Raw genomic sequence first — 18,292 nt, forward strand, 5'->3', positions numbered from 1 at the left:
TACCAGAGACCTCCCAACCAGGGCAGCTACATCCAGAGTCACAGAGGTTCACACACATCCTGTGTCTGCCTGGTCCCTGGTCCCCCGGAATCTGTTCGGCAACAGTCAGGATACACAGGCATCTGGTAAGGAGGAATACGTGTCTGGCACTTAGCTGCATCTGCTCTTCCTCCAAAGACTTCTAAAATGTCTATTGTTCCTTGGAGGGTTTTTCCCCCTCTCTGTGATTAATTACTATGTGCCTGAGAAGATCCACAGGCTAGTAGAAAAGACTGAGTGCTGAAACATATGAAAACAATTAGAAAAGAAGCCCAATCACGTGAAACCTATAATTCAGTTCAAAAACAAGTTTACTTCTCCAATGGGAAACACCAAGTCGGAGAATTCAAATCTCCATGGCATTTTAATTCAGGGGAAGTGAATCTTGGTTCTTATTTTATCCTCTTAAACACAGAAATCTCAGCTTCTCTGGCAGAGTCTCATATTTGGGGGGTAATTAAGCTAACTACATCATAAACTAAAATCATAAACATGGAAGGAAAAGTAGTTTATGCATTTCTGACTTCAACGGCAGACGTATTTAATAAGAAAGACCTACTCTGTCCCATGGTGCTAAGATACCTCCTAACATATTCTTTGACAGGAAGCCTGGGACTTCTCGACTAGAAAACTCACGCACTTTTGCTCGTTTTTATATGGTATTAAAAATAATTCAAGGAGGTGTTTGAGAATACTTGTGACACAACCATCAAAAACTGGTCTACAAAAGTCAGGCCTGCCTCTCATCTACATGCCTCCTTCTTTGCCTGGACGTCATTCTCTCCCCATCTCTGCAAGCACAGACTTTCTCAGCTCAGAAATAGGCACAAGAAGGATCTGGTGCCTCTTGTTGGGTTCCAAGATGTGGTGGCCAGAATGCATTTGGATTGCAAAGATAGGAGACTGAAGTTAAAATGCCTTAAGAGACATCAGCATATTGAAATGTTTCATAGTCTTATTTTCCAGACACCAAGAATCCTTTCCTTCCTCATGAGATGCATTTCATTCCAGTTAAGCTACTTTCTGCCACATTAAAAGCAGGATCCAAAATGTGATAAATTTAGGATGGCCGTTGACTCTGTTGTGGGCTGCAAAAAGTAAGTGACAAAGACACAGACAGGGCAGGCTGGTGGCATGGTCTATATAAAACTTTTATGAGAGAGCTAGCAGCTGAAAAATCTCTCTAACAAATGAATTCTGGGTGTTTGGAGCAGCTGTGTTGTGTTGCTATTGGGAACATTCTCTGGGAATATGCATGATTTTCCTGAACTCCATTTATAAAATGCTAAGTCAGTAGCTCTAAAGTATGACGTTAACTGACATCTGCAGACATTAACTGACCTGCAGATTTCTGCTTAATAGAGCTAACTTGGATAAAATATGGAAAAACTAAGCCAGATCCCAGGAACATGGACAGGAGCAAAAATTACCACACAAATATACTATTATTCTTCAATTAGAATTCACGGTTGTAGACTAACTACGACTCTAGGTCTGTGCACAGGATGGGAGCGGTCATAAAAGACTGCACTGTTTTATCAGAAAATAAACTTCCAGTTACTAAAGAGGCACAGGACGCTCGTGGAATCCCCAGCCTTTGCCCACTCTCCTCTCTTCTCCACATCACCACGATTCCTGGGTGCGCCGCGTTCTCTTCAAGTCTCTGCCCACTTGTCTCCCCGTGCTCTTTTGGATACTCTAAAGATCACATGTCCATGGGACCTCAGAGAGTCGGACATGCCCTAGCGACTGGACAGTAGTAACAACAAAGATGACACGGGGAGGTTCCTCAAAAAGTAAAAACAGAACTAGACCTCGCAATCCCATTTCTGGGTATATAGATCCAAAAGAACTCAAACCAGGATTCCCAAAGGGATCTTTGCACTCCCACATCATTATTCATAACAAACAAGATGTGGAGACAACCCACATGTCTATCAAGGGATGAATAAGGGTAAGGTTGTGTACATGCATACAATGGAAGATTATTAAGCCTCCAAGAAGAATTAATTTTGTAATATGTGATAATATGTACGAACTTCGAGGACATTAAGTGAAATGAGCCAGAGTCATAGAAAGAAAAAAATGGCATGATTCCACTTACATCCTGTAGTTAAAATGGTCAAATACAGAGAATCAGAGAATGGCAAGGTGGTCACTAGGGATGGAGGGAGGGTGAAACAGGGATTGCTAATCAATAGGATAATGTTTCAGTTAAGCAGGCTGAATACATTCTAGGAATTTGGTATACAACATTGTACCTACAGTGAACAACTCTGTATTGGACAGCTAAAGATTTGTTCAGAGTATAGATCTCATGCCAAGTGTTCTTACCACAATAATACATTTTTTTAAAAGTACAAAAGTAAATGACAGAAGATATGAGGGACTTTGTAGGAAAAAGAAAAAACCCGAGTAGCCAATATACATGCTGTGACAGTCAACAGCATTAGTAATTATGGAAAAAAATCAATTTTTTAAAAATGAGATTTTAAAACTCAAACATTGGCAATTTTTGAAAATAACAAGAAAAACAATAAAAAAGATGATGGTGTCTTTGGTAACTTTTAGTTACAGACTTCACAGATGTGATAAAAATGAAGGTATGTGTGTCAAGGAAATTAAGATTAAAGCTTTTTTTTTTTTTTTTAATAAATTCACTCTCTTATCTGTATCACTTATTACTGATTTCCACAGTGCCCTAGGCTTGAAGACAGAAGCAGGAAAAACTGAAAACCGTTAAGAGGATATACTCCATTTTGATTTTCTCAGCACCTAGCCGGGTCTTTGACATACACAGACGCTCAAATGATGTTGAAACAGCCTGTGTCTCAAAAGGTCTCTGAACTGCAATTTAAAGAATATCTGGATTTATTTCTGTTTTTAAGATGGTATGACATTACCCTTTATAATTTTAGAAACCCCGAGAGTTTCTTGTAGCATAAGCACAGTTTTATGTCAGAGTTTTCTAGAAGCACATACACATTTAGGACAGACGTGTTTATCTGTGGGATACCACAGACAGGAAGAATTATATCCTCGGTGTATTATCAATACAAAGCCACCCTAAGATTAAATCCATATAAGCCAGTGCTGGAATTTTCAGTGAAGATCTAGACCACAGAGTAACCACACAGGGAGTTGTACAGAGGGATGGAAAACATTCTGTCAAACGTGTGGGAGGCAGCGGTGACGCTGCAGTCAGAGAAACCTGAAGGTGGCCACCAGGTCAGCAGTAAGTGTCTCAGAGACGGGGAAGTCACGACGTTCACTGATCCTCCGCTTATTCTGCTTGAAAAAATGGGTATATCACCTACCTTGCAGGATTCAATGAGAGAGCAAGTGGCAAAGGAATTTCAATGGTCAAACTGTTGTGAATTACCATTTGTCCAGTAAATTTTGGTCTCACTATTATCTGTTAGGATCTTCGTGGCTATTACATGGCAAAAATTAACTGGCTTCTCCAAACACTACATGAAACTGCACAATCACATTTCTCTGTGACTTCAGCTGCTGAGGGTCTCCATACCTCATGTAACTCGAGGCCACCAGGACCTATACTAGTGCCTCTGTTACAACGAAGAGAAGTAATTACTCCATTCTTTGTTTCTGAATCAACAAGTTTTAGACATGAGTCAAATAAACCTAATCGTACTTACTACTCCCTTGGGACAAAGAAAGTAAGTGGATTTTTGTCAGACAGCCACTCTTTCTAAAGACGGTGCTTCCCATGCCAAAGGAACTATTTTCTAGTGATGTGTAAAGGAAGATAAGAGCCATTTAGGAGTAGTGTGAAAATTAACAAGCCATAAACAATTGAAAAATCAGATGTTATTGCCAGATACATCCTGTAGCCCACAAGTGACTGACCACACATCCTTGACCAGGACAAGGTCTACTCAAGCAGCACGAAGCTCACTCTTTACCTCCATTTAAAATAACCAAAAATCTGGCAGAGACAGGCCTGAAGGCAAAGACGATTAGCTATTTCTATTTGCTCCAAGTAGGAAATAATGATGCAACGGGTAAAGCAGGAAGTGGGCAAACAAGATGGAAACTCCACCACATCAGACAGATTCCAAAGCCCCGGGCATGCACAAAGCCAGCCAGGCTAGTCCTGGGCCCGCACAGCTAACCTGGCAAAGCGCTGGGCTGCTGGCATGACCTTGATTCCGGCTTGCTCCAGCCTTCTGCGCTTCTGCATTTCAGCAGCAGCTTTCTCGTCAGACTTGGGAGCTGGTGCCACCACAGCCCCCTCTGGAGGAGGCTGCTCCTTCCCACAGCTGGTGGGCAGTTCTGACCCACCATCAGGCGGCTTCCCACTGGTGTCCATTTGACTGACGGGGTCCTCTTCACAAGGAGACCCCACTTCACTTTCCTCTTCCTCTATCGTTTCAGGATAGCTAGTGAGTTGGACAACATAATTGACCAAACTAACTCACGAGGCTGGGGAGCAGATCATAGATCAGCTCCTGGTCGTTCTGATATTACTTCCACTTGAAAAAGGATCATAGTATGCAATACTATTCTGGTAACATGAAGAAAATTAAATGCAGCCATTTGTTAATACAACACATCATGATCTCCACACTGATTGAAAGCTATTTCAAACTTTGATAGGCAAAAACCGTTTCTGACAGAAAGGCAAAATTCATGTTTTCTTTAATAACTACAACTTTGAATAAAATGTTTACTCAATGGAAAATCATAGATAATAAAGGTAGACCAGAAAAAATAACCAAGCAATGATCAGGATGGTTTTGCTAAAAGGATTAGACCAGGTTATAAGTTTCTTTTATTAGACTGTAAGGTTTTTGAAGGCAAAGACTCTATCTTACCTTCTATTGGGTCCCCAACACCTAAAAGATCTACTACTTAGCACATGGTAGATGCTCAACAAACACATTCTTACTGAATAAATGAATGAAGAAATACAAAAACATAATCAGAGATTAGGGGAAAGACTGCTTGCTTCCCTAAAGAGACGAGAAGTCCAATGCTTCTTCCATTTCATTAGGACTGTTTGTTTCTACCTACGACTCAAGCATGTTCACGCATCCCTTACATAATGCTTGAGCTTATGTCTAGATAAACTTCCATGTAGATAAAAGGTCTTATTGTACCTAATCTAACAGGACTGGGAGTCAGATAGTCTCCAGGGAAGGATATGGATGACAGATCTGTTCTCAACGTCCTGATGACGGAGCTGGTTTCAAAAATCTACTCATTAGACCAGTGTTGGTTGAATACCTACTGTGTGCCAGGCACAGTTGTAGGTGCCTTCGTGAAGCTTCTATCCTATTGACGATCTCTCTCTGAAGGTCTGTTCTTCCCACCTCCATCTGTAATCTCACATCAATGGTCTACAGTGGCTCTTGGGGCTCATTCATATCCAGGGGCCGTAGTTCCTGCATCACAAGCCAGGACAGGAGGAGCACAGCCCAGGTCTTACCTGAAGGGCCTCTCCCCACCCAGGGGGGAGGTGGCGGTACTCCAACTCTTCCGATATTCCTCTCGCTCCACCTTCTTCTTTCTCAGAGGCGCGGGGACGTAAGCTGTCTGGTTGCTCTTGTTGGGGAGGTACTGGTTAAAAGGCACTGCTGATTTCGGCTCACCGTGGGACGTCCGCCTCGCAGACATGTCATCCTTCTTCACATCGGGCAGCTTCCGATGGGGCAGGTCGGATTCAGAGTCGCTCCCCCTCCCTGGGGAGAGAGGACAGGTGCTGAGACAGTGTGCCGGGCTAGCAATAAAATTCCAAATGGCAAGTATACAGTATGGGGGATGTGGTTAAATCTGTGGGTTCCGGGGATTACTTCCTTAAATTATTCACTTAACAAATCGAAAGTATCAGTCGAAGTTAGTCCACTCTGGGAAAAGCTCTCAATTCTAATCAAGAGAGAAAAAAGTCAAATTAAAAAAAAAAGAAGTAAGTTTAGCTGTATCTGAGAGTTACAATTAACAATACATTTGCAATAGGACTAGATGCCTGCTCAGATTCTGCAAGTCTCAAAAGAAAAAATAAATTTACGGAGTTTTTACACAGTACCTGTTGTTGCATGTCTTATTCTGCACTAGATATTCTCACAAATAAGAATTATTATTATCCTTTGTCTTTGACGTACCTTTAGCCAATTCATGAAACACCTGGAGAATATTCGTTATAGTCAAGGAGCACAGACATATAAGAACTATAGGAATTCAGAAAAATGATCAGTATGGATTATACCAAGAGTTTGCCTTCCAGGAAATGGCTTGAGTTATTATAAATGCATATTCCTCTATATCAGAGCCCTTCCTGGTACCCAGCGCTGGAGGCAGTTCTTTCCTGTGAACACTATGGCCCGATGATCTATTTTTCTTCTGGCACTTTATCCTTTCTATTTTGTATTTTGAGAACAGGGCTTTATACCCTTCACAGTACTTATCACATGGTCTTTGCACACAATGGATATACTCAAACGATCAGACGAATCAATGAATTAGTCTAGCTTAAAGAGCATTCTATACAACGCAAAGGAATTCAACGTTACCAACATCAGTCTTTCACTGGTCAGTATCCAAATTATACTGTATCCTTGTTTCCTGAGTCTCATCTCATCAGATTTCTAACATCCACTGGACTGAAACTGTCATCAAAACATGCATTCCTGTGACAGGCAGCCACCATCTGAACGCTGGTTGAAAACTCTTAATCAGTGAGTGCCGTATAAAAGGGTCCTTCAACTCCATTGATAGCAAACAGAAATTGACTTCTTTACATTTGTGAAAAGAACCTTAAACTAAAAGTCGAGAGATGTGGCAGCCTTAGAGAAGCGGGTAGTGCAGGCCGTTATGTCAGATCCACTTTGTACTGAGCTCTGCCACTCAGCAAGGCTTCGCGTGGGGCAGGGACCAATGCCAAAGTAACACCGCTAGTTCTCCAGTCTTTAATAGAGTGAGGATAGCAGTGTCACCTACTTCGCAGCACCGCTGGGAGGATCAGATACGTGTGAGACTACTGCTACGGTCCTTGTCCTGAGTAAGCGCTTAACAAACACTGACTACTCTTCATGCTAATAGTTCCCGATCTGTCACTGATGAGCTGTGGGCTCCCAGGCTTGTCTCTAATACACCTGCTCATCCTTTTCTGTAAAAAAATAGGAATGACATAACCTGCCCTGGAGATTAAATGATTTAATGGCTTTTACACAACGATGAAAGTTAAAAGCATTGACCATAAACAAGTTGTTCATTGTTGCAGATGAAATGTTCAGTTTATGAATTATTCATGTCACTGACCTTCAGCCTCCCTTCTGGAGTTTTGACCATTTCATTACTTGTTGGTTTTTGATTCATAACTTAGTTCCCTTCTCACCCCAAGTCTTTTAGCACGTATATCTGTCTCAGTATCATAACAAAATACTCAGAGCCCTCGGGGAATTGCTTTATAACAAACACTAATACTACCTTGCCTTGCCAAGCACTTGGATTTGTTTCCCTATTTGATATTTTCCCCATGATACAGAGGTGAAAACAGAGGCTCAAAGAGACCCCTAAAGGGCCCCTTCTCCACGGCTGGTAAGTAACAGCTCAAGACTCCAATTTCTGTTCTCCAGATTCCAGCCCAAGAAAGACCCCTGGTTGCTGGAAGGAGAGAAACATGGCCCTGGGGAAAGGAAGGATCAGAGTTTGATAAAAGGACATCATCATCATCACATGCACTATTGCAGTTTTCTAACTTTGGGTGCAATGCCCCCTGCTTAAAGGCATCCTGACTGTACTTTGCTGAATAAATGAAGGAAAGAAAATGATTCTTCAATCAACTGTGAAGGCCTAGCATGGAATAGAGCTGTCACTATTCACTCTGTTCTAAAACCCTATAATCTATGAAACTTATTTTGGTACAATATCTAAAAACATATTACCTATAATACACTGAGAGTCTCAAAATAGGTTGTTTAACACATAAATGGATCACCTCCCCCTCCTCTCCAATTACTCTTTGATAAATGTCTTCAACAGACACTTCAAAAAGAGTTAATTTACAAATGCCCAGAGGCAGAGTGACTTAGTTGAAAGCAGTGTAACCTTCTGGACTTGGAGACCAGGGTCTAATTTCAGCTCCATCATCGCCTAGATGTGTGACTGGGGAATGTAACCCTTCTGTTCCTCAGGGTCCTCATTGGAAATAAGGTGATAATACAGCTTTCATAAGTTGTTGTGAGGATTACCTGATACCTAAAGCACCCAAGTGTTAGAACTCTTCTTATCTCAGGCCAAGACTTCAAAAGATTTTGACTTAATCCTGAAAAGATGAAAATGTACTAGGGTGGCTTCTCCATCTATGCCCAATAGCGCACATGACCATGATGACATGCTTTTATCAAAGTCCGATCCTTCCTTTCCACTGGGTCTACATTTCTCTCCCTTCCAACAACTAGGAGTCTTTCTTTTTTTTTTAACCTATGTTTACCATATACTGGCTTCCTTAGTGGCTCAGATGGTAAAGAATCTGCCTGCAGTGCAGGAGACCTGGGTTTGATCCCTGGGTCGGGAAGATCCCCTGGAGAAGGAAATGGCAACCCACTCCAGTACTCTTGCCTGGAGAATCCCATGGACTGAGGAGCAGGGCAGGGATTGCCCAGAGTCAGACATGACTGAGCGCCTCACTTTCACCTTGACTTTACCATATACACCACCAACCCTCTACTTTTTCATCTTCCTCTAGTACTTTAATTTCTCTCATTCCTTATTTCTCTCCCTTAACCAACCTTTTATATAAGAGATAAGAATATTCATTTAACAAAATGCATTATGTTTATAAAACATGTTCTTAATTTTAAAAGCACCCGAGTGGAAGATTTTGTACTTCCTCTTCAGTGGAGCCTCAGAAGGCATCTCAGTGAAAGCGAGGGAGGAACTGGGGGCCTATCAGGCAAGACAGGCTGAATTGACCCTGGGACCCACAGCTTCCTTACCGTGCGGCTTGTGTCCAACCCATAGAGTCACGGCACCTCTTATGTACGTGGCTCTTGACTATCCCTATTGAATGGGTCAGTGGGCCTCAGTAATAACAAAATGAAAACTCTCTCTCGACCCAATATGGAGTTGGAAAATCTCATGGTAAGACTTTCCTTAGTTGATTATGAGTCCTAGGAAGTAAATTTTCAAGAATTTAAAAAAAAAAAAAAAGTTCTTCTAAATTAGAAAGTGTTTATTAGGACTAGCAATCTTCTTGATTACATCACTTAAAAAATATACCATAAACTCTAATGAAATACAACATCAATTTGGATAAAATTATACCACATTGTTAAAGGCAGACAAAAAGTGTTGTTTTTCTTTAAAACCTCATTAGGTCTTGATTAGTTTACAAGAATACGAGCCTGAAGGTATCAGACTGATTGGAGAAATCTGTGTGTTAAGATGCTCTTTCACGGCTGGTGTTTTGTGAAGCTCAATTTCATGTTTTTCTCTACATGGGAAAAACTGTTATGAAAAGACTCTGGCTTATCAATCTTAATTGCTGCAAATGAAACTGTGCCTGAGCACATATTAGGACAATATTAGTAATTACCATCTCAAATCCCTTCAAGATGTGGCTCATTATAAACTCTGAACCCCTCGAAGCTGGTGACAGAATAAATAAAGGATCCACATTACCAGTTATTAAAAACCAGGATGAGACAATAATAATTCTTTAAAACAATCAAAATAATATGGATGCAATAGTTTAGTTATGATATGTTTCATGAAAGTAAATCTCTCTTTGAGTTATGTTAAAGTTCAATTAGATCATGCAGTTGGTATTGCAACTTCCAATACTGTGGGTGGGACTTAAGATGTCATGTAAAATTGTAGAAATGTTTTTCAAGCAGCTCACAATGCACCATGGAATTCTTTAGGAGTCACATACGATATGGCCCTGAGGCTAATCTATTTGCTGGCAAGTTTAAGTACTAAACAAAAGCATTAGTTCAGTCATGCTAGAATCTGAAAAATCTATTAAGCAAACAGAAAGAAGTGTGAGTAAATTAAGCTTTAGGGTATAAGCTTTGGACTCACACTTCTCGAGGCTAACATTGTCACGCTGCTTACAGTGATTTGGGGCACTTAAAATGTTAGGATGGTTTCTTAACCTAAGATTCATCTGTAAAATATGGCTAAGGAGTGTTTCATAGCCCTGTGAGAGAACTCACTCACATACTGGGCATCTCATAATCTGTGCTAAGGATTAAATGAGATACCAGAGGTCGAGTAATGAACTCAGGACCTGGGCATATTAAACACCCAAGTACTTCAGTAACATAGAATTTTATAACTGGAAGGGATCTTTCAGCTATAAAATAAAATTTTCATCTCAGACAGAAGACTTAAAGTCTCTAGACATATGAGCTTCAATCAGAAGCTAATTATTTCTTTTTCTAATAAAAAGAAATAGACACAAATAAAAGAATTCCCCTGAGAGTCTTTCTCCAAGTTTACACACGCAGAACCAAGCTATCTTCCCCTCTTATTAACAAAAGCACAAAGGCACAAGATAAGTAAGGTAAACGGCTTCTGAAAAATATGCATTAAACTTACATCAGGTTGCATGACCATACATTTTTGTAAAGAAAAATGATCATTCCTTTCAGGTGATATAAAATCCAGGAGATTTAAATCAAACCCAGCCTCTGAAGAAACAAGCAGTCTGGGTTGTGTTCAATACATCAAGGACCACCTGCATCGCTCTAGTCAACGGTCAGTTACCATAAGCATCGAATATGGGCAAAACCATGCCAATTAAAGTTTCACAGTCCCAAGCTTCCGAGCTGTCATAAGTCTGGGCCGTGTGTTTCCAGTTTGCTGGAAGTTGATCCATTTTCACTTATACAGTGTGGTACTCACTCAAGCATTTCCCTTCCTCGTACCTGGAACATATAAACCTCCAGCACACTTTATGAGCTAATGGTCTGTACAGCCTCTTGATTCACTGAGACCCAGGGAGGAATGATGTAACACATTTTCCAACAGAAGATATGCTCACTGAGGCAATGTTCAAACCAACCGCTGGCAAAGGCAACCCAAATTCTAAGGACCACCAAAAAACAACATTAAGAGATTTTTTTTTCCTACCAGTTTAGAGTTGCCGCAAGGAAGGTATGGAGTCTGTCTTCCCAGTGCCAATCTCTCGGCTGGGGACAAGGCAGCTCTTGTTAGTGTTTCATTCTAAGAAGTGCAGTTTATTAAGGCTCCAACCTACCATCACTGCTTCCCCTGAGGACTACATCTGGCGAAGGAGTCTGCCGGGAACGGGAGCCAAAGGAATCCAGGCTGTCGAAGGAATCATCTCTGCCGTGTCGAGGGGGAGAGAGGGAGTCACTGCGCTCCGAGTCCCAGCAGTCGATGTAGCCACTGTCTCGAATACTACGTTTAGGGCTCTCAATGTCATCAGTCTCCTGTTCAAGAAGAAAACAAAAGGATTACAGACCTTACTGCAACAGACACAGAGCCTGTGAATCTCAGGAAAATCAGTCCCCGGCGGTCTCCAAAAAACCCTGCATATACAATCACTGGAAAGGCTACAGCAAGCAGTTATCACATTGATTATCATCTGCAAGTCAACATTTCATTCTTCAACCCTTCCCTGCTACAACTTTCTCAATGAGAAAATCACACACATTAAAAAAATAAAAAATCCCCAGGCATCTCGTAGTCCACAATGTTTAAAAAAAAAAAATTTGAGAAATTAAGAATAAAAGATCATCAAGTTTGGATTCACAAGAATACAATAAAAGATGAAAAGAAAAGTGAAAAACAAAAACCTTAACCTTGACCCGTCTTTCAGGATCCATAACTGCATGTCTGTTCCGGGACCCAGCCCCTCGTTTAGTTGTACAACTGCTTCTGTTTACGCTGTCTGGCTGAGGCACCCAGCATTTGTTTTTGCAGCAGAATCAGTTTCATAAAATCCTGGAGCAGTATGCTCCATCTTCTGCTACCTTGAAGGGAAATTCCTGCTCTGAAAGGGAGCTGTCTTTTCTGGGGCAAAAAGTTAAAAAAAAAAAAAAAGAAGCAGTGAAAAATATGCAAAATGCTTTTCCTGATGCTTCAGAAGAATCCAGGCATGCTCTCCCTCTCGGCCAGCTCTTGGCGCTGGGGGAGCTGAAAGCACTTGTGGCTGACCCACATGTTCAGAGCAGTGAAAACAATGGCTGTCTTTGACAGCCTGTGATTATAAATTCTTTCCAGCGCAAGCAGCACATACTAAAACACTGAAACTCCAGCAGAAGAAAGGTCAGTCAAAGCCATCCTCACCCTCACATTATAATAAAAGCCTTGTTCCCGCCAGTGTCTTAGCATTAATTACAAGAGTCCAAGCTGACGAAAACAGAAATAACTCCGGTCACTCAAAGATAAACCTCAGCTTAATCTCTCCCAGACTGTTGCTTAAAATCAGGGCTGGGAATGACATCCACAAAGACTGAAAGGCCCCACTGCAGATTTCCTGGGATGCTCAGCCAGGTACCCTCCACATTCCCCATAGAAAGGAAAAACAAACAAACAAATATACTCCATGTCAGCAATTTTTAAACACTGTCTACACTGACTTATATGCCCACCACAGCCAGTGTCTTTGCAGGAATTGCCTTGTCCAGCGGCTTCCATCAGTTATAACCTCTGACTCTGACTTTAGTTAGATCCGCTGACTCTCCCCCGTGGGGGGCCCTCTGGGGGGACAGGGCGGGTGTCATTCACAGGCACACACAGCTCTTGCATCAGGACTCAGTGAGCGAGAGGGGAAGGGAAGTGTGGAGAGAGGCACCCTGCAGCCGCCACGCCGAGGACCTGAATGTGGCCCGGGTGAGTTCAGCTGACATGACCCTCCGGAGGAAGGCAGAAATTCCAGTTATGGAAATGAAGGTAGTTTACTTGTAGGTCAAAAGTTAACCAGGACTCGTACAAAAGCCAGGCCTGACTTTCAGCAGGAAAAGGAAGAACTCATGACTAACTGAAAATTATATATCTAAATTGGATACGGTTTTGCATTTAATTTCTTTGGAAATGCAAGTAATTATCTTGGGTTATTTATCCACTGAGAACAGGCCAAATGGCTAATGTTATTGAACACTTACTCTGTGTCTGGGGCTATGCTTGATGCTTTTTGTAGGCTCTGTCATTCAATCTGCACAACCTACTCCCCAGTGATGTGGTTGGCGTTGTCCCCATTTTATAGAAAAGAATCAGAGAGTTTGAGTAACTTGACGGAGGTCACGCAGTAATCGGCCAAGCTGCGATTCTGACAGAGGACTTAGTCTCCAACTCCCAGATGGCAAAAGCTGACAGCAGATGCACTTCAGTATAATGACAGCCGTCAGCAGCATCACCTCTTCCAACCGCTGTATACTTACTGCCTGCGTACGCTTGCATGCTAAATCGCGTCAGTCGTGTCTGACTCTGTGCAGTCCTATAGACGACAGACCACCAGACTCCTCTGTCCATGGGATTCTCCCAGCAAGAATACTGGAGTGGGTTGCTGTGCCCTTCTCCAGGGGATCTTCCCGACCCAGGGATCGAACCTGTGTCTCTTATGTCTCCTGCATTGGCAGGTCTTTGCCACTAGTGCCATCTGGGAAGACCCATGCTTATACCGGATGATGCTAACCTGGATAGTCCCCCTTCACTAAATGCTGTGTATGCCTAGATTCCCAACCTATACCTGCTGCAAAAGAGAGTTTGGAGTAGGTTAAAAGCATGGTCTTGGAAGCTCAGCTGACTCCTGGCTCCACCCCCTTGTCAGCTGTCTGACCTTGGGCTAGTTATTTGACCTTGGCCAAGTTCAGTTTTCTTATCTGTAAAATGGAGCCAATAATATTTATGTCATAGGGTTGCTGGGAGGGTTAACTGTATTACCACATGGAAAGCATTCAGAAAAATGCCTGATGGGTAAGTGCTCAAAAAATGTTAGCTACGCATTCATTTGGCATGTAAATGTCAATATATAAATCATATAAAATTTATAAGTACAGTTAAGGACATAATCTTATATAAACACTGATACTCTTCTATCTCCTTCTCCATTTGCATCCCATAACTAGATGCCTTGGGCCCAATTTCCCATCAGGGAGGGCAAACACTTAGGAAGCCCATATCTAGAAATGCTAGAAATGACACAATTTTACAAGCTGCTTGGTACAGCATTACAAAACTGGATTTTCAAGAAAATAGTATCAGATTTTATTTTCTTGGGCTCCAAAATCACTGTGGGCAGTGACTGGAGCCATGAAATTAAAAGACACTTGGTCTTTAGGAAAGCTATGACAAACCTAGACAGTGTATGAAAAAAGGAGACATCACATTGCCGACCAAGGTCCGTATAGTCAAAGCTGTGGTTTTTCCAGTAGTGATGTGTGGACGTGAGAGCTGGACCATAAAGGAGGCTGAGTGCCAAAGAGCTGATGCTTTACACTATGGTGCTGGAGAAGACTCTTGAGAGTCCCTTGGACTGCAAGATCAAATTAGTCAATCCTAAAGGAAATCACCCTGAATATTCATTGGAAGGACTGATGCTGAAGCTGAGGCGCCAATCCTTTGGCTACCTGATGTGAAGAGCCACCTCATTAGAAAAGACCCTGATGCTGGGATAAGACTGAGGGCAGGAGGAGAAGGCGGCTACAGAGGATGAGATGGTTAGATAGCATCACTGACTCAGTGGACATATTTTGAGCAAACTCTGGGAGATAGTGGAGGACAGAGGAGCCTGGCACGCTGCAGTGCCTGGGATCACAGACAGTTGGACACGACTTAGTGACTGAACAACAACAAGTATCAGGAAAGCTTTCCCAGACTCCCAAGTGTCTCCCCTACCCTACCCTACAAACCACAGGAGAAGAGAAAGGAAAAAAACCCTGAAAGTCAACATGCTTCTTGGAGCTTCAGCTGCTTTCTCACAGGTAGTTCTGGGAAAGAAAAACAGAAAGGCCATTCTGTTCATGACTTCATAGAAAGCCAAGAACAAGACCTTGGATCAAGTGAGAGCTGGAAGCTGAATGGCAGCTTGACAAATGTAAACCAGGCCACCTGCGGCCATCCTCGGCCATAGGAACCTCAGGGTGAAGCAAGAGATTGGAAACAAAGATGTGGATGTTGGCAGGATAAACAATCTTATTGGATTCCATCAAGACACCCAAAGGCAAGCTTTGCGAGAGGGGTTAGAAGATATGAACAACGCAAAGGCTTGCACAGTCTAAATGTTCCTTTCTTTGCATCTGTGATGTTGTCTATGCTTCCCATCTAGTTGCCCAGTAGCTGCATCCTGTCTTCTGCAGAGAGCACTCCAAGGAGAGGGGATAAGACTTAAGGCTCTCCAGTGTGCTAACTGTCGGTTGCTCCAGTAAAAGTGTGTTAATGAATGGGGTGGGAACTACTAGCTTCCACAATATTTTTGGATTATTTCACTCATCTGTCCTCTTCTCATCCTCCTTTGTCGGAGATAATGAGAACCAGCTAGGGTTGGTGAATGACTTATGCTTTCTGAGAAACTCCAGACGCCTCTGTTTTACTGCTCACCATTTTCTGCTTCTTTTGATTTATAAGGCGGTTAAACTCTATTCTGGAGTGTTTCAGGTTCTACTTTTCCAGCCTGATGAGCTGTCTCCACCCACCACGCTCTGGTTGGGAAGTTATTCATTCTACAGATACTGACCAAGCATCTTCTATGTGCTAAGCACTGTCTCAGTTCTGGGGACATAATGTTACACAAATTCGAGAAATACCCTGTCCCTCTTGGGCCCTACACTCTAGCAGGGAAGAAGAAAAGCAAACAGAAACACCAGTAAATGAAGACAAAGTTGGACTGTATGTATCATGAAAAAATAAAGCAGATTAAGGGAAGAGAAGCTGATGGTGGCTGTCATCTAGGGCGAGGTCTTGTATTTGTTGGCCTATCCATCTCCCCCCTCTTTATCCCCACGTTCTGCTAATACCCCTCACCATCTGAAACAGGAGTAGTTTAGGCCAATCACGGTATATGTTGCTCCTGGTCACACTGACTAGCTCAGAAATAGAACCCACACGGGGCCAGAGTGCACCCCAGGACTTTTCAACCAGGGCCAGGTAGGAGAATACCTTGCCTTTCTGGGCAGGGAGCTAGAAGCAGAGAATTCTGCTTTTGGCCATACTCTCTGCAATGGGAGAATGTCTACCTATAGAAGGAGAGGATGAATTCAAAGACAGACAGGAAGAGATGAGAGCAAGAAAGAGAAAGAACCTAGAAAGTCAACATAGTTCCAGACCCTGAGATCTCTAGGGCCACCCTCATCCCCATGGTTCACTATTCTTGTAGTAACTCCCCTTGGTTTAGCTTAGGTGTCCCCCCCTTTGGGAGACCTTCTCTGACATATCCAGGCCCAGTGAAAGGCCATTATCACCATGCCTTCAGAGGCCTTTACGGTCTAACGCAATAGCAACCTACTACGGACACCTAGTATGTGTCAGACACTTATGTTAAGGGCTCCACACATATTAAATGCACTATAGAATGTGTACCATCGTTAATCATTTTTTGCACATTTCTCCTACTAGAAAAAAAATGAATATGAAGGAAATTGTTGCCTTTGTGAAAGAAAAGCTTTAAATTTCAAATCTACTTCAGCCTGAGTATGTGCAGAAGAGATTCCAGCTGGCTCTCAGTATCTGTTTTCCAGTTCTCTTCCAGTGAAAATACCCATAATCTGCTCTTTATTTTTCACTGGGAGGCAGGACACTGTAATTTTATTTGTTTATTGGCTGTGCTGGATCTTCGTTGCTGCGTGAGCTTTTCTCTAGTTGCGGTGAGCAGGGGCTACTCTCCAGCCGCAATGCACAGGCCTCTCATCACAGTGGCCTCTCTTGTTGTGGACCGTGGCTCCAGGGCATGCGGGCTTCAGTAGCTGTGACATGTGGGTTCCGTAGTTGTAGCTCCCAGGCCCCGCAACATGTGGGATTTTCCCAGATCAGGGATCGAGCCCATGTCTTCTGCATTGGCAGGCAAATTCTTTACCACTGAACCACCAGCAAAGTCCACATGCAGTTTTTAGAATGAAATAAAATCTACTTTCCTCAAGTCTTTCCTTGCAGCTAGCAACGGACCTGTGACCAAGTTTAAGTCAACAGGATGTACGCAGAAGTGTAGTGCATGACTTCCCAGAAGTGTCTTTAAAGTAAGGCACAGAGCTTTCTTCTTCTCATCCCTGATTTCTCTGGGTTAAGAGGAGGACGTGAAGGCTAAAGCTTGCATGGCTACCTTGGATCAAAAGGCTATGAGTTGAGGATCATGGAGTAAAAAGACAGTAGGCCCCAGCTGGTCACAAAACCTTCACACCAGTCCTGGACACCTCATGTCCAGATCTTACTTACGCGAGTTTGACATAAAACTCTATTTAATCTAAGCCATTGGTAGAGTTTTCCACATTGACCAGCCAAACTCAATCCTAATTGATAAAATAATACACAAAATGAGATAATACTGTTGTTTAGTCACTAAGTCTATTCAACTCTTTGCGACCCCACGGACTGCAGCACACAGGCCTCCCTGTCCTTCCCTATCTCCCAGAGTTTTCTCAAACTCATGTCCACTGAGTCAGTGATGCTATCTAACCATCTCATCCCCTGTAGCCCCCTTCTCCTCCTGCCCTCAATTGTCCCAGCATCAGGATCTTTTCCAATGAGTCAGTTTTTCACATCAGGTGGCCAAAGGATTGGAGCTTCAGCTTCAGCATCAGTCCTTCCAATGAATATTCAGAGTTGATTTCCTTTAGGACTGACTGGTTTGATCTCCTTGTTGTCCATGGGACGCTGAAGAGTCTTCTCCAGCACCACAGTCTGAAAGCATCAATTCTTCTGTGCCAGCCTTCTATACGGTCCAATTCTGACATCCACACATGACTGCTGGAGAAACGAATCTAATATTTCCAGTTATCAAATAGACCAGTGAAGTTCAGGTGGGCTACTCTCTAGTTTGCATGGAGACATGGGAGCACCAGGGCTGGTTTTGTTTAGTTGGTATGCTTTGTCCAGTGGTACTAACTACTCCCTTGGGTTCCGTGACATCTATCTTCATTAAAAAGGTAACAGCTGTTCACAACAGCGGGTCCTTTCAAGGCAGCTGTTGAGAACTAACTATCTCAAAAGAAAGGGAAGTTAGGAGAGACTCTGCAGCTGCAGAGACCAATAGATGCTCAGATTTTTAAGAAGCCAGACTAGCAGTAAGAAATGTCAATAATGAGAAGAAATTACATTTCCAGAGAAT

The 18,292-nt window shown here is 42.6% G+C and overlaps 1 protein-coding gene across 19 annotated transcripts in view; it reads right to left on the reverse strand.

The window, feature by feature from the left end:
- The window catches only part of LIMCH1 (LIM and calponin homology domains 1), a 347,525-nt gene that overhangs the window by 73,951 nt on the left and 255,282 nt on the right, over positions 1 to 18,292 (reverse strand). For 11 of the 19 annotated variants that reach the window (XM_043438432.1, XM_043438427.1, XM_043438433.1 and 8 more), the window contains 3 exons: positions 11,267 to 11,462; positions 5,492 to 5,744; positions 4,176 to 4,442 (listed from right to left, as the gene is read on the reverse strand). In XM_043438432.1, coding sequence (XP_043294367.1) covers positions 4,176 to 4,442; positions 5,492 to 5,744; positions 11,267 to 11,462 — 716 coding nt within the window. Of the gene's footprint in view, positions 1 to 4,175; positions 4,443 to 5,491; positions 5,745 to 11,266; positions 11,463 to 11,834; positions 12,065 to 18,292 lie in introns of those variants that run through there. The other 8 variants (XM_043438438.1, XM_043438441.1, XM_043438440.1 and 5 more) reach the window with 4 other exon arrangements.

The sequence above is a fragment of the Cervus canadensis genome, chromosome 19, assembly GCF_019320065.1.
Source record: "Cervus canadensis isolate Bull #8, Minnesota chromosome 19, ASM1932006v1, whole genome shotgun sequence".
NCBI lineage: Eukaryota > Metazoa > Chordata > Mammalia > Artiodactyla > Cervidae > Cervus > Cervus canadensis.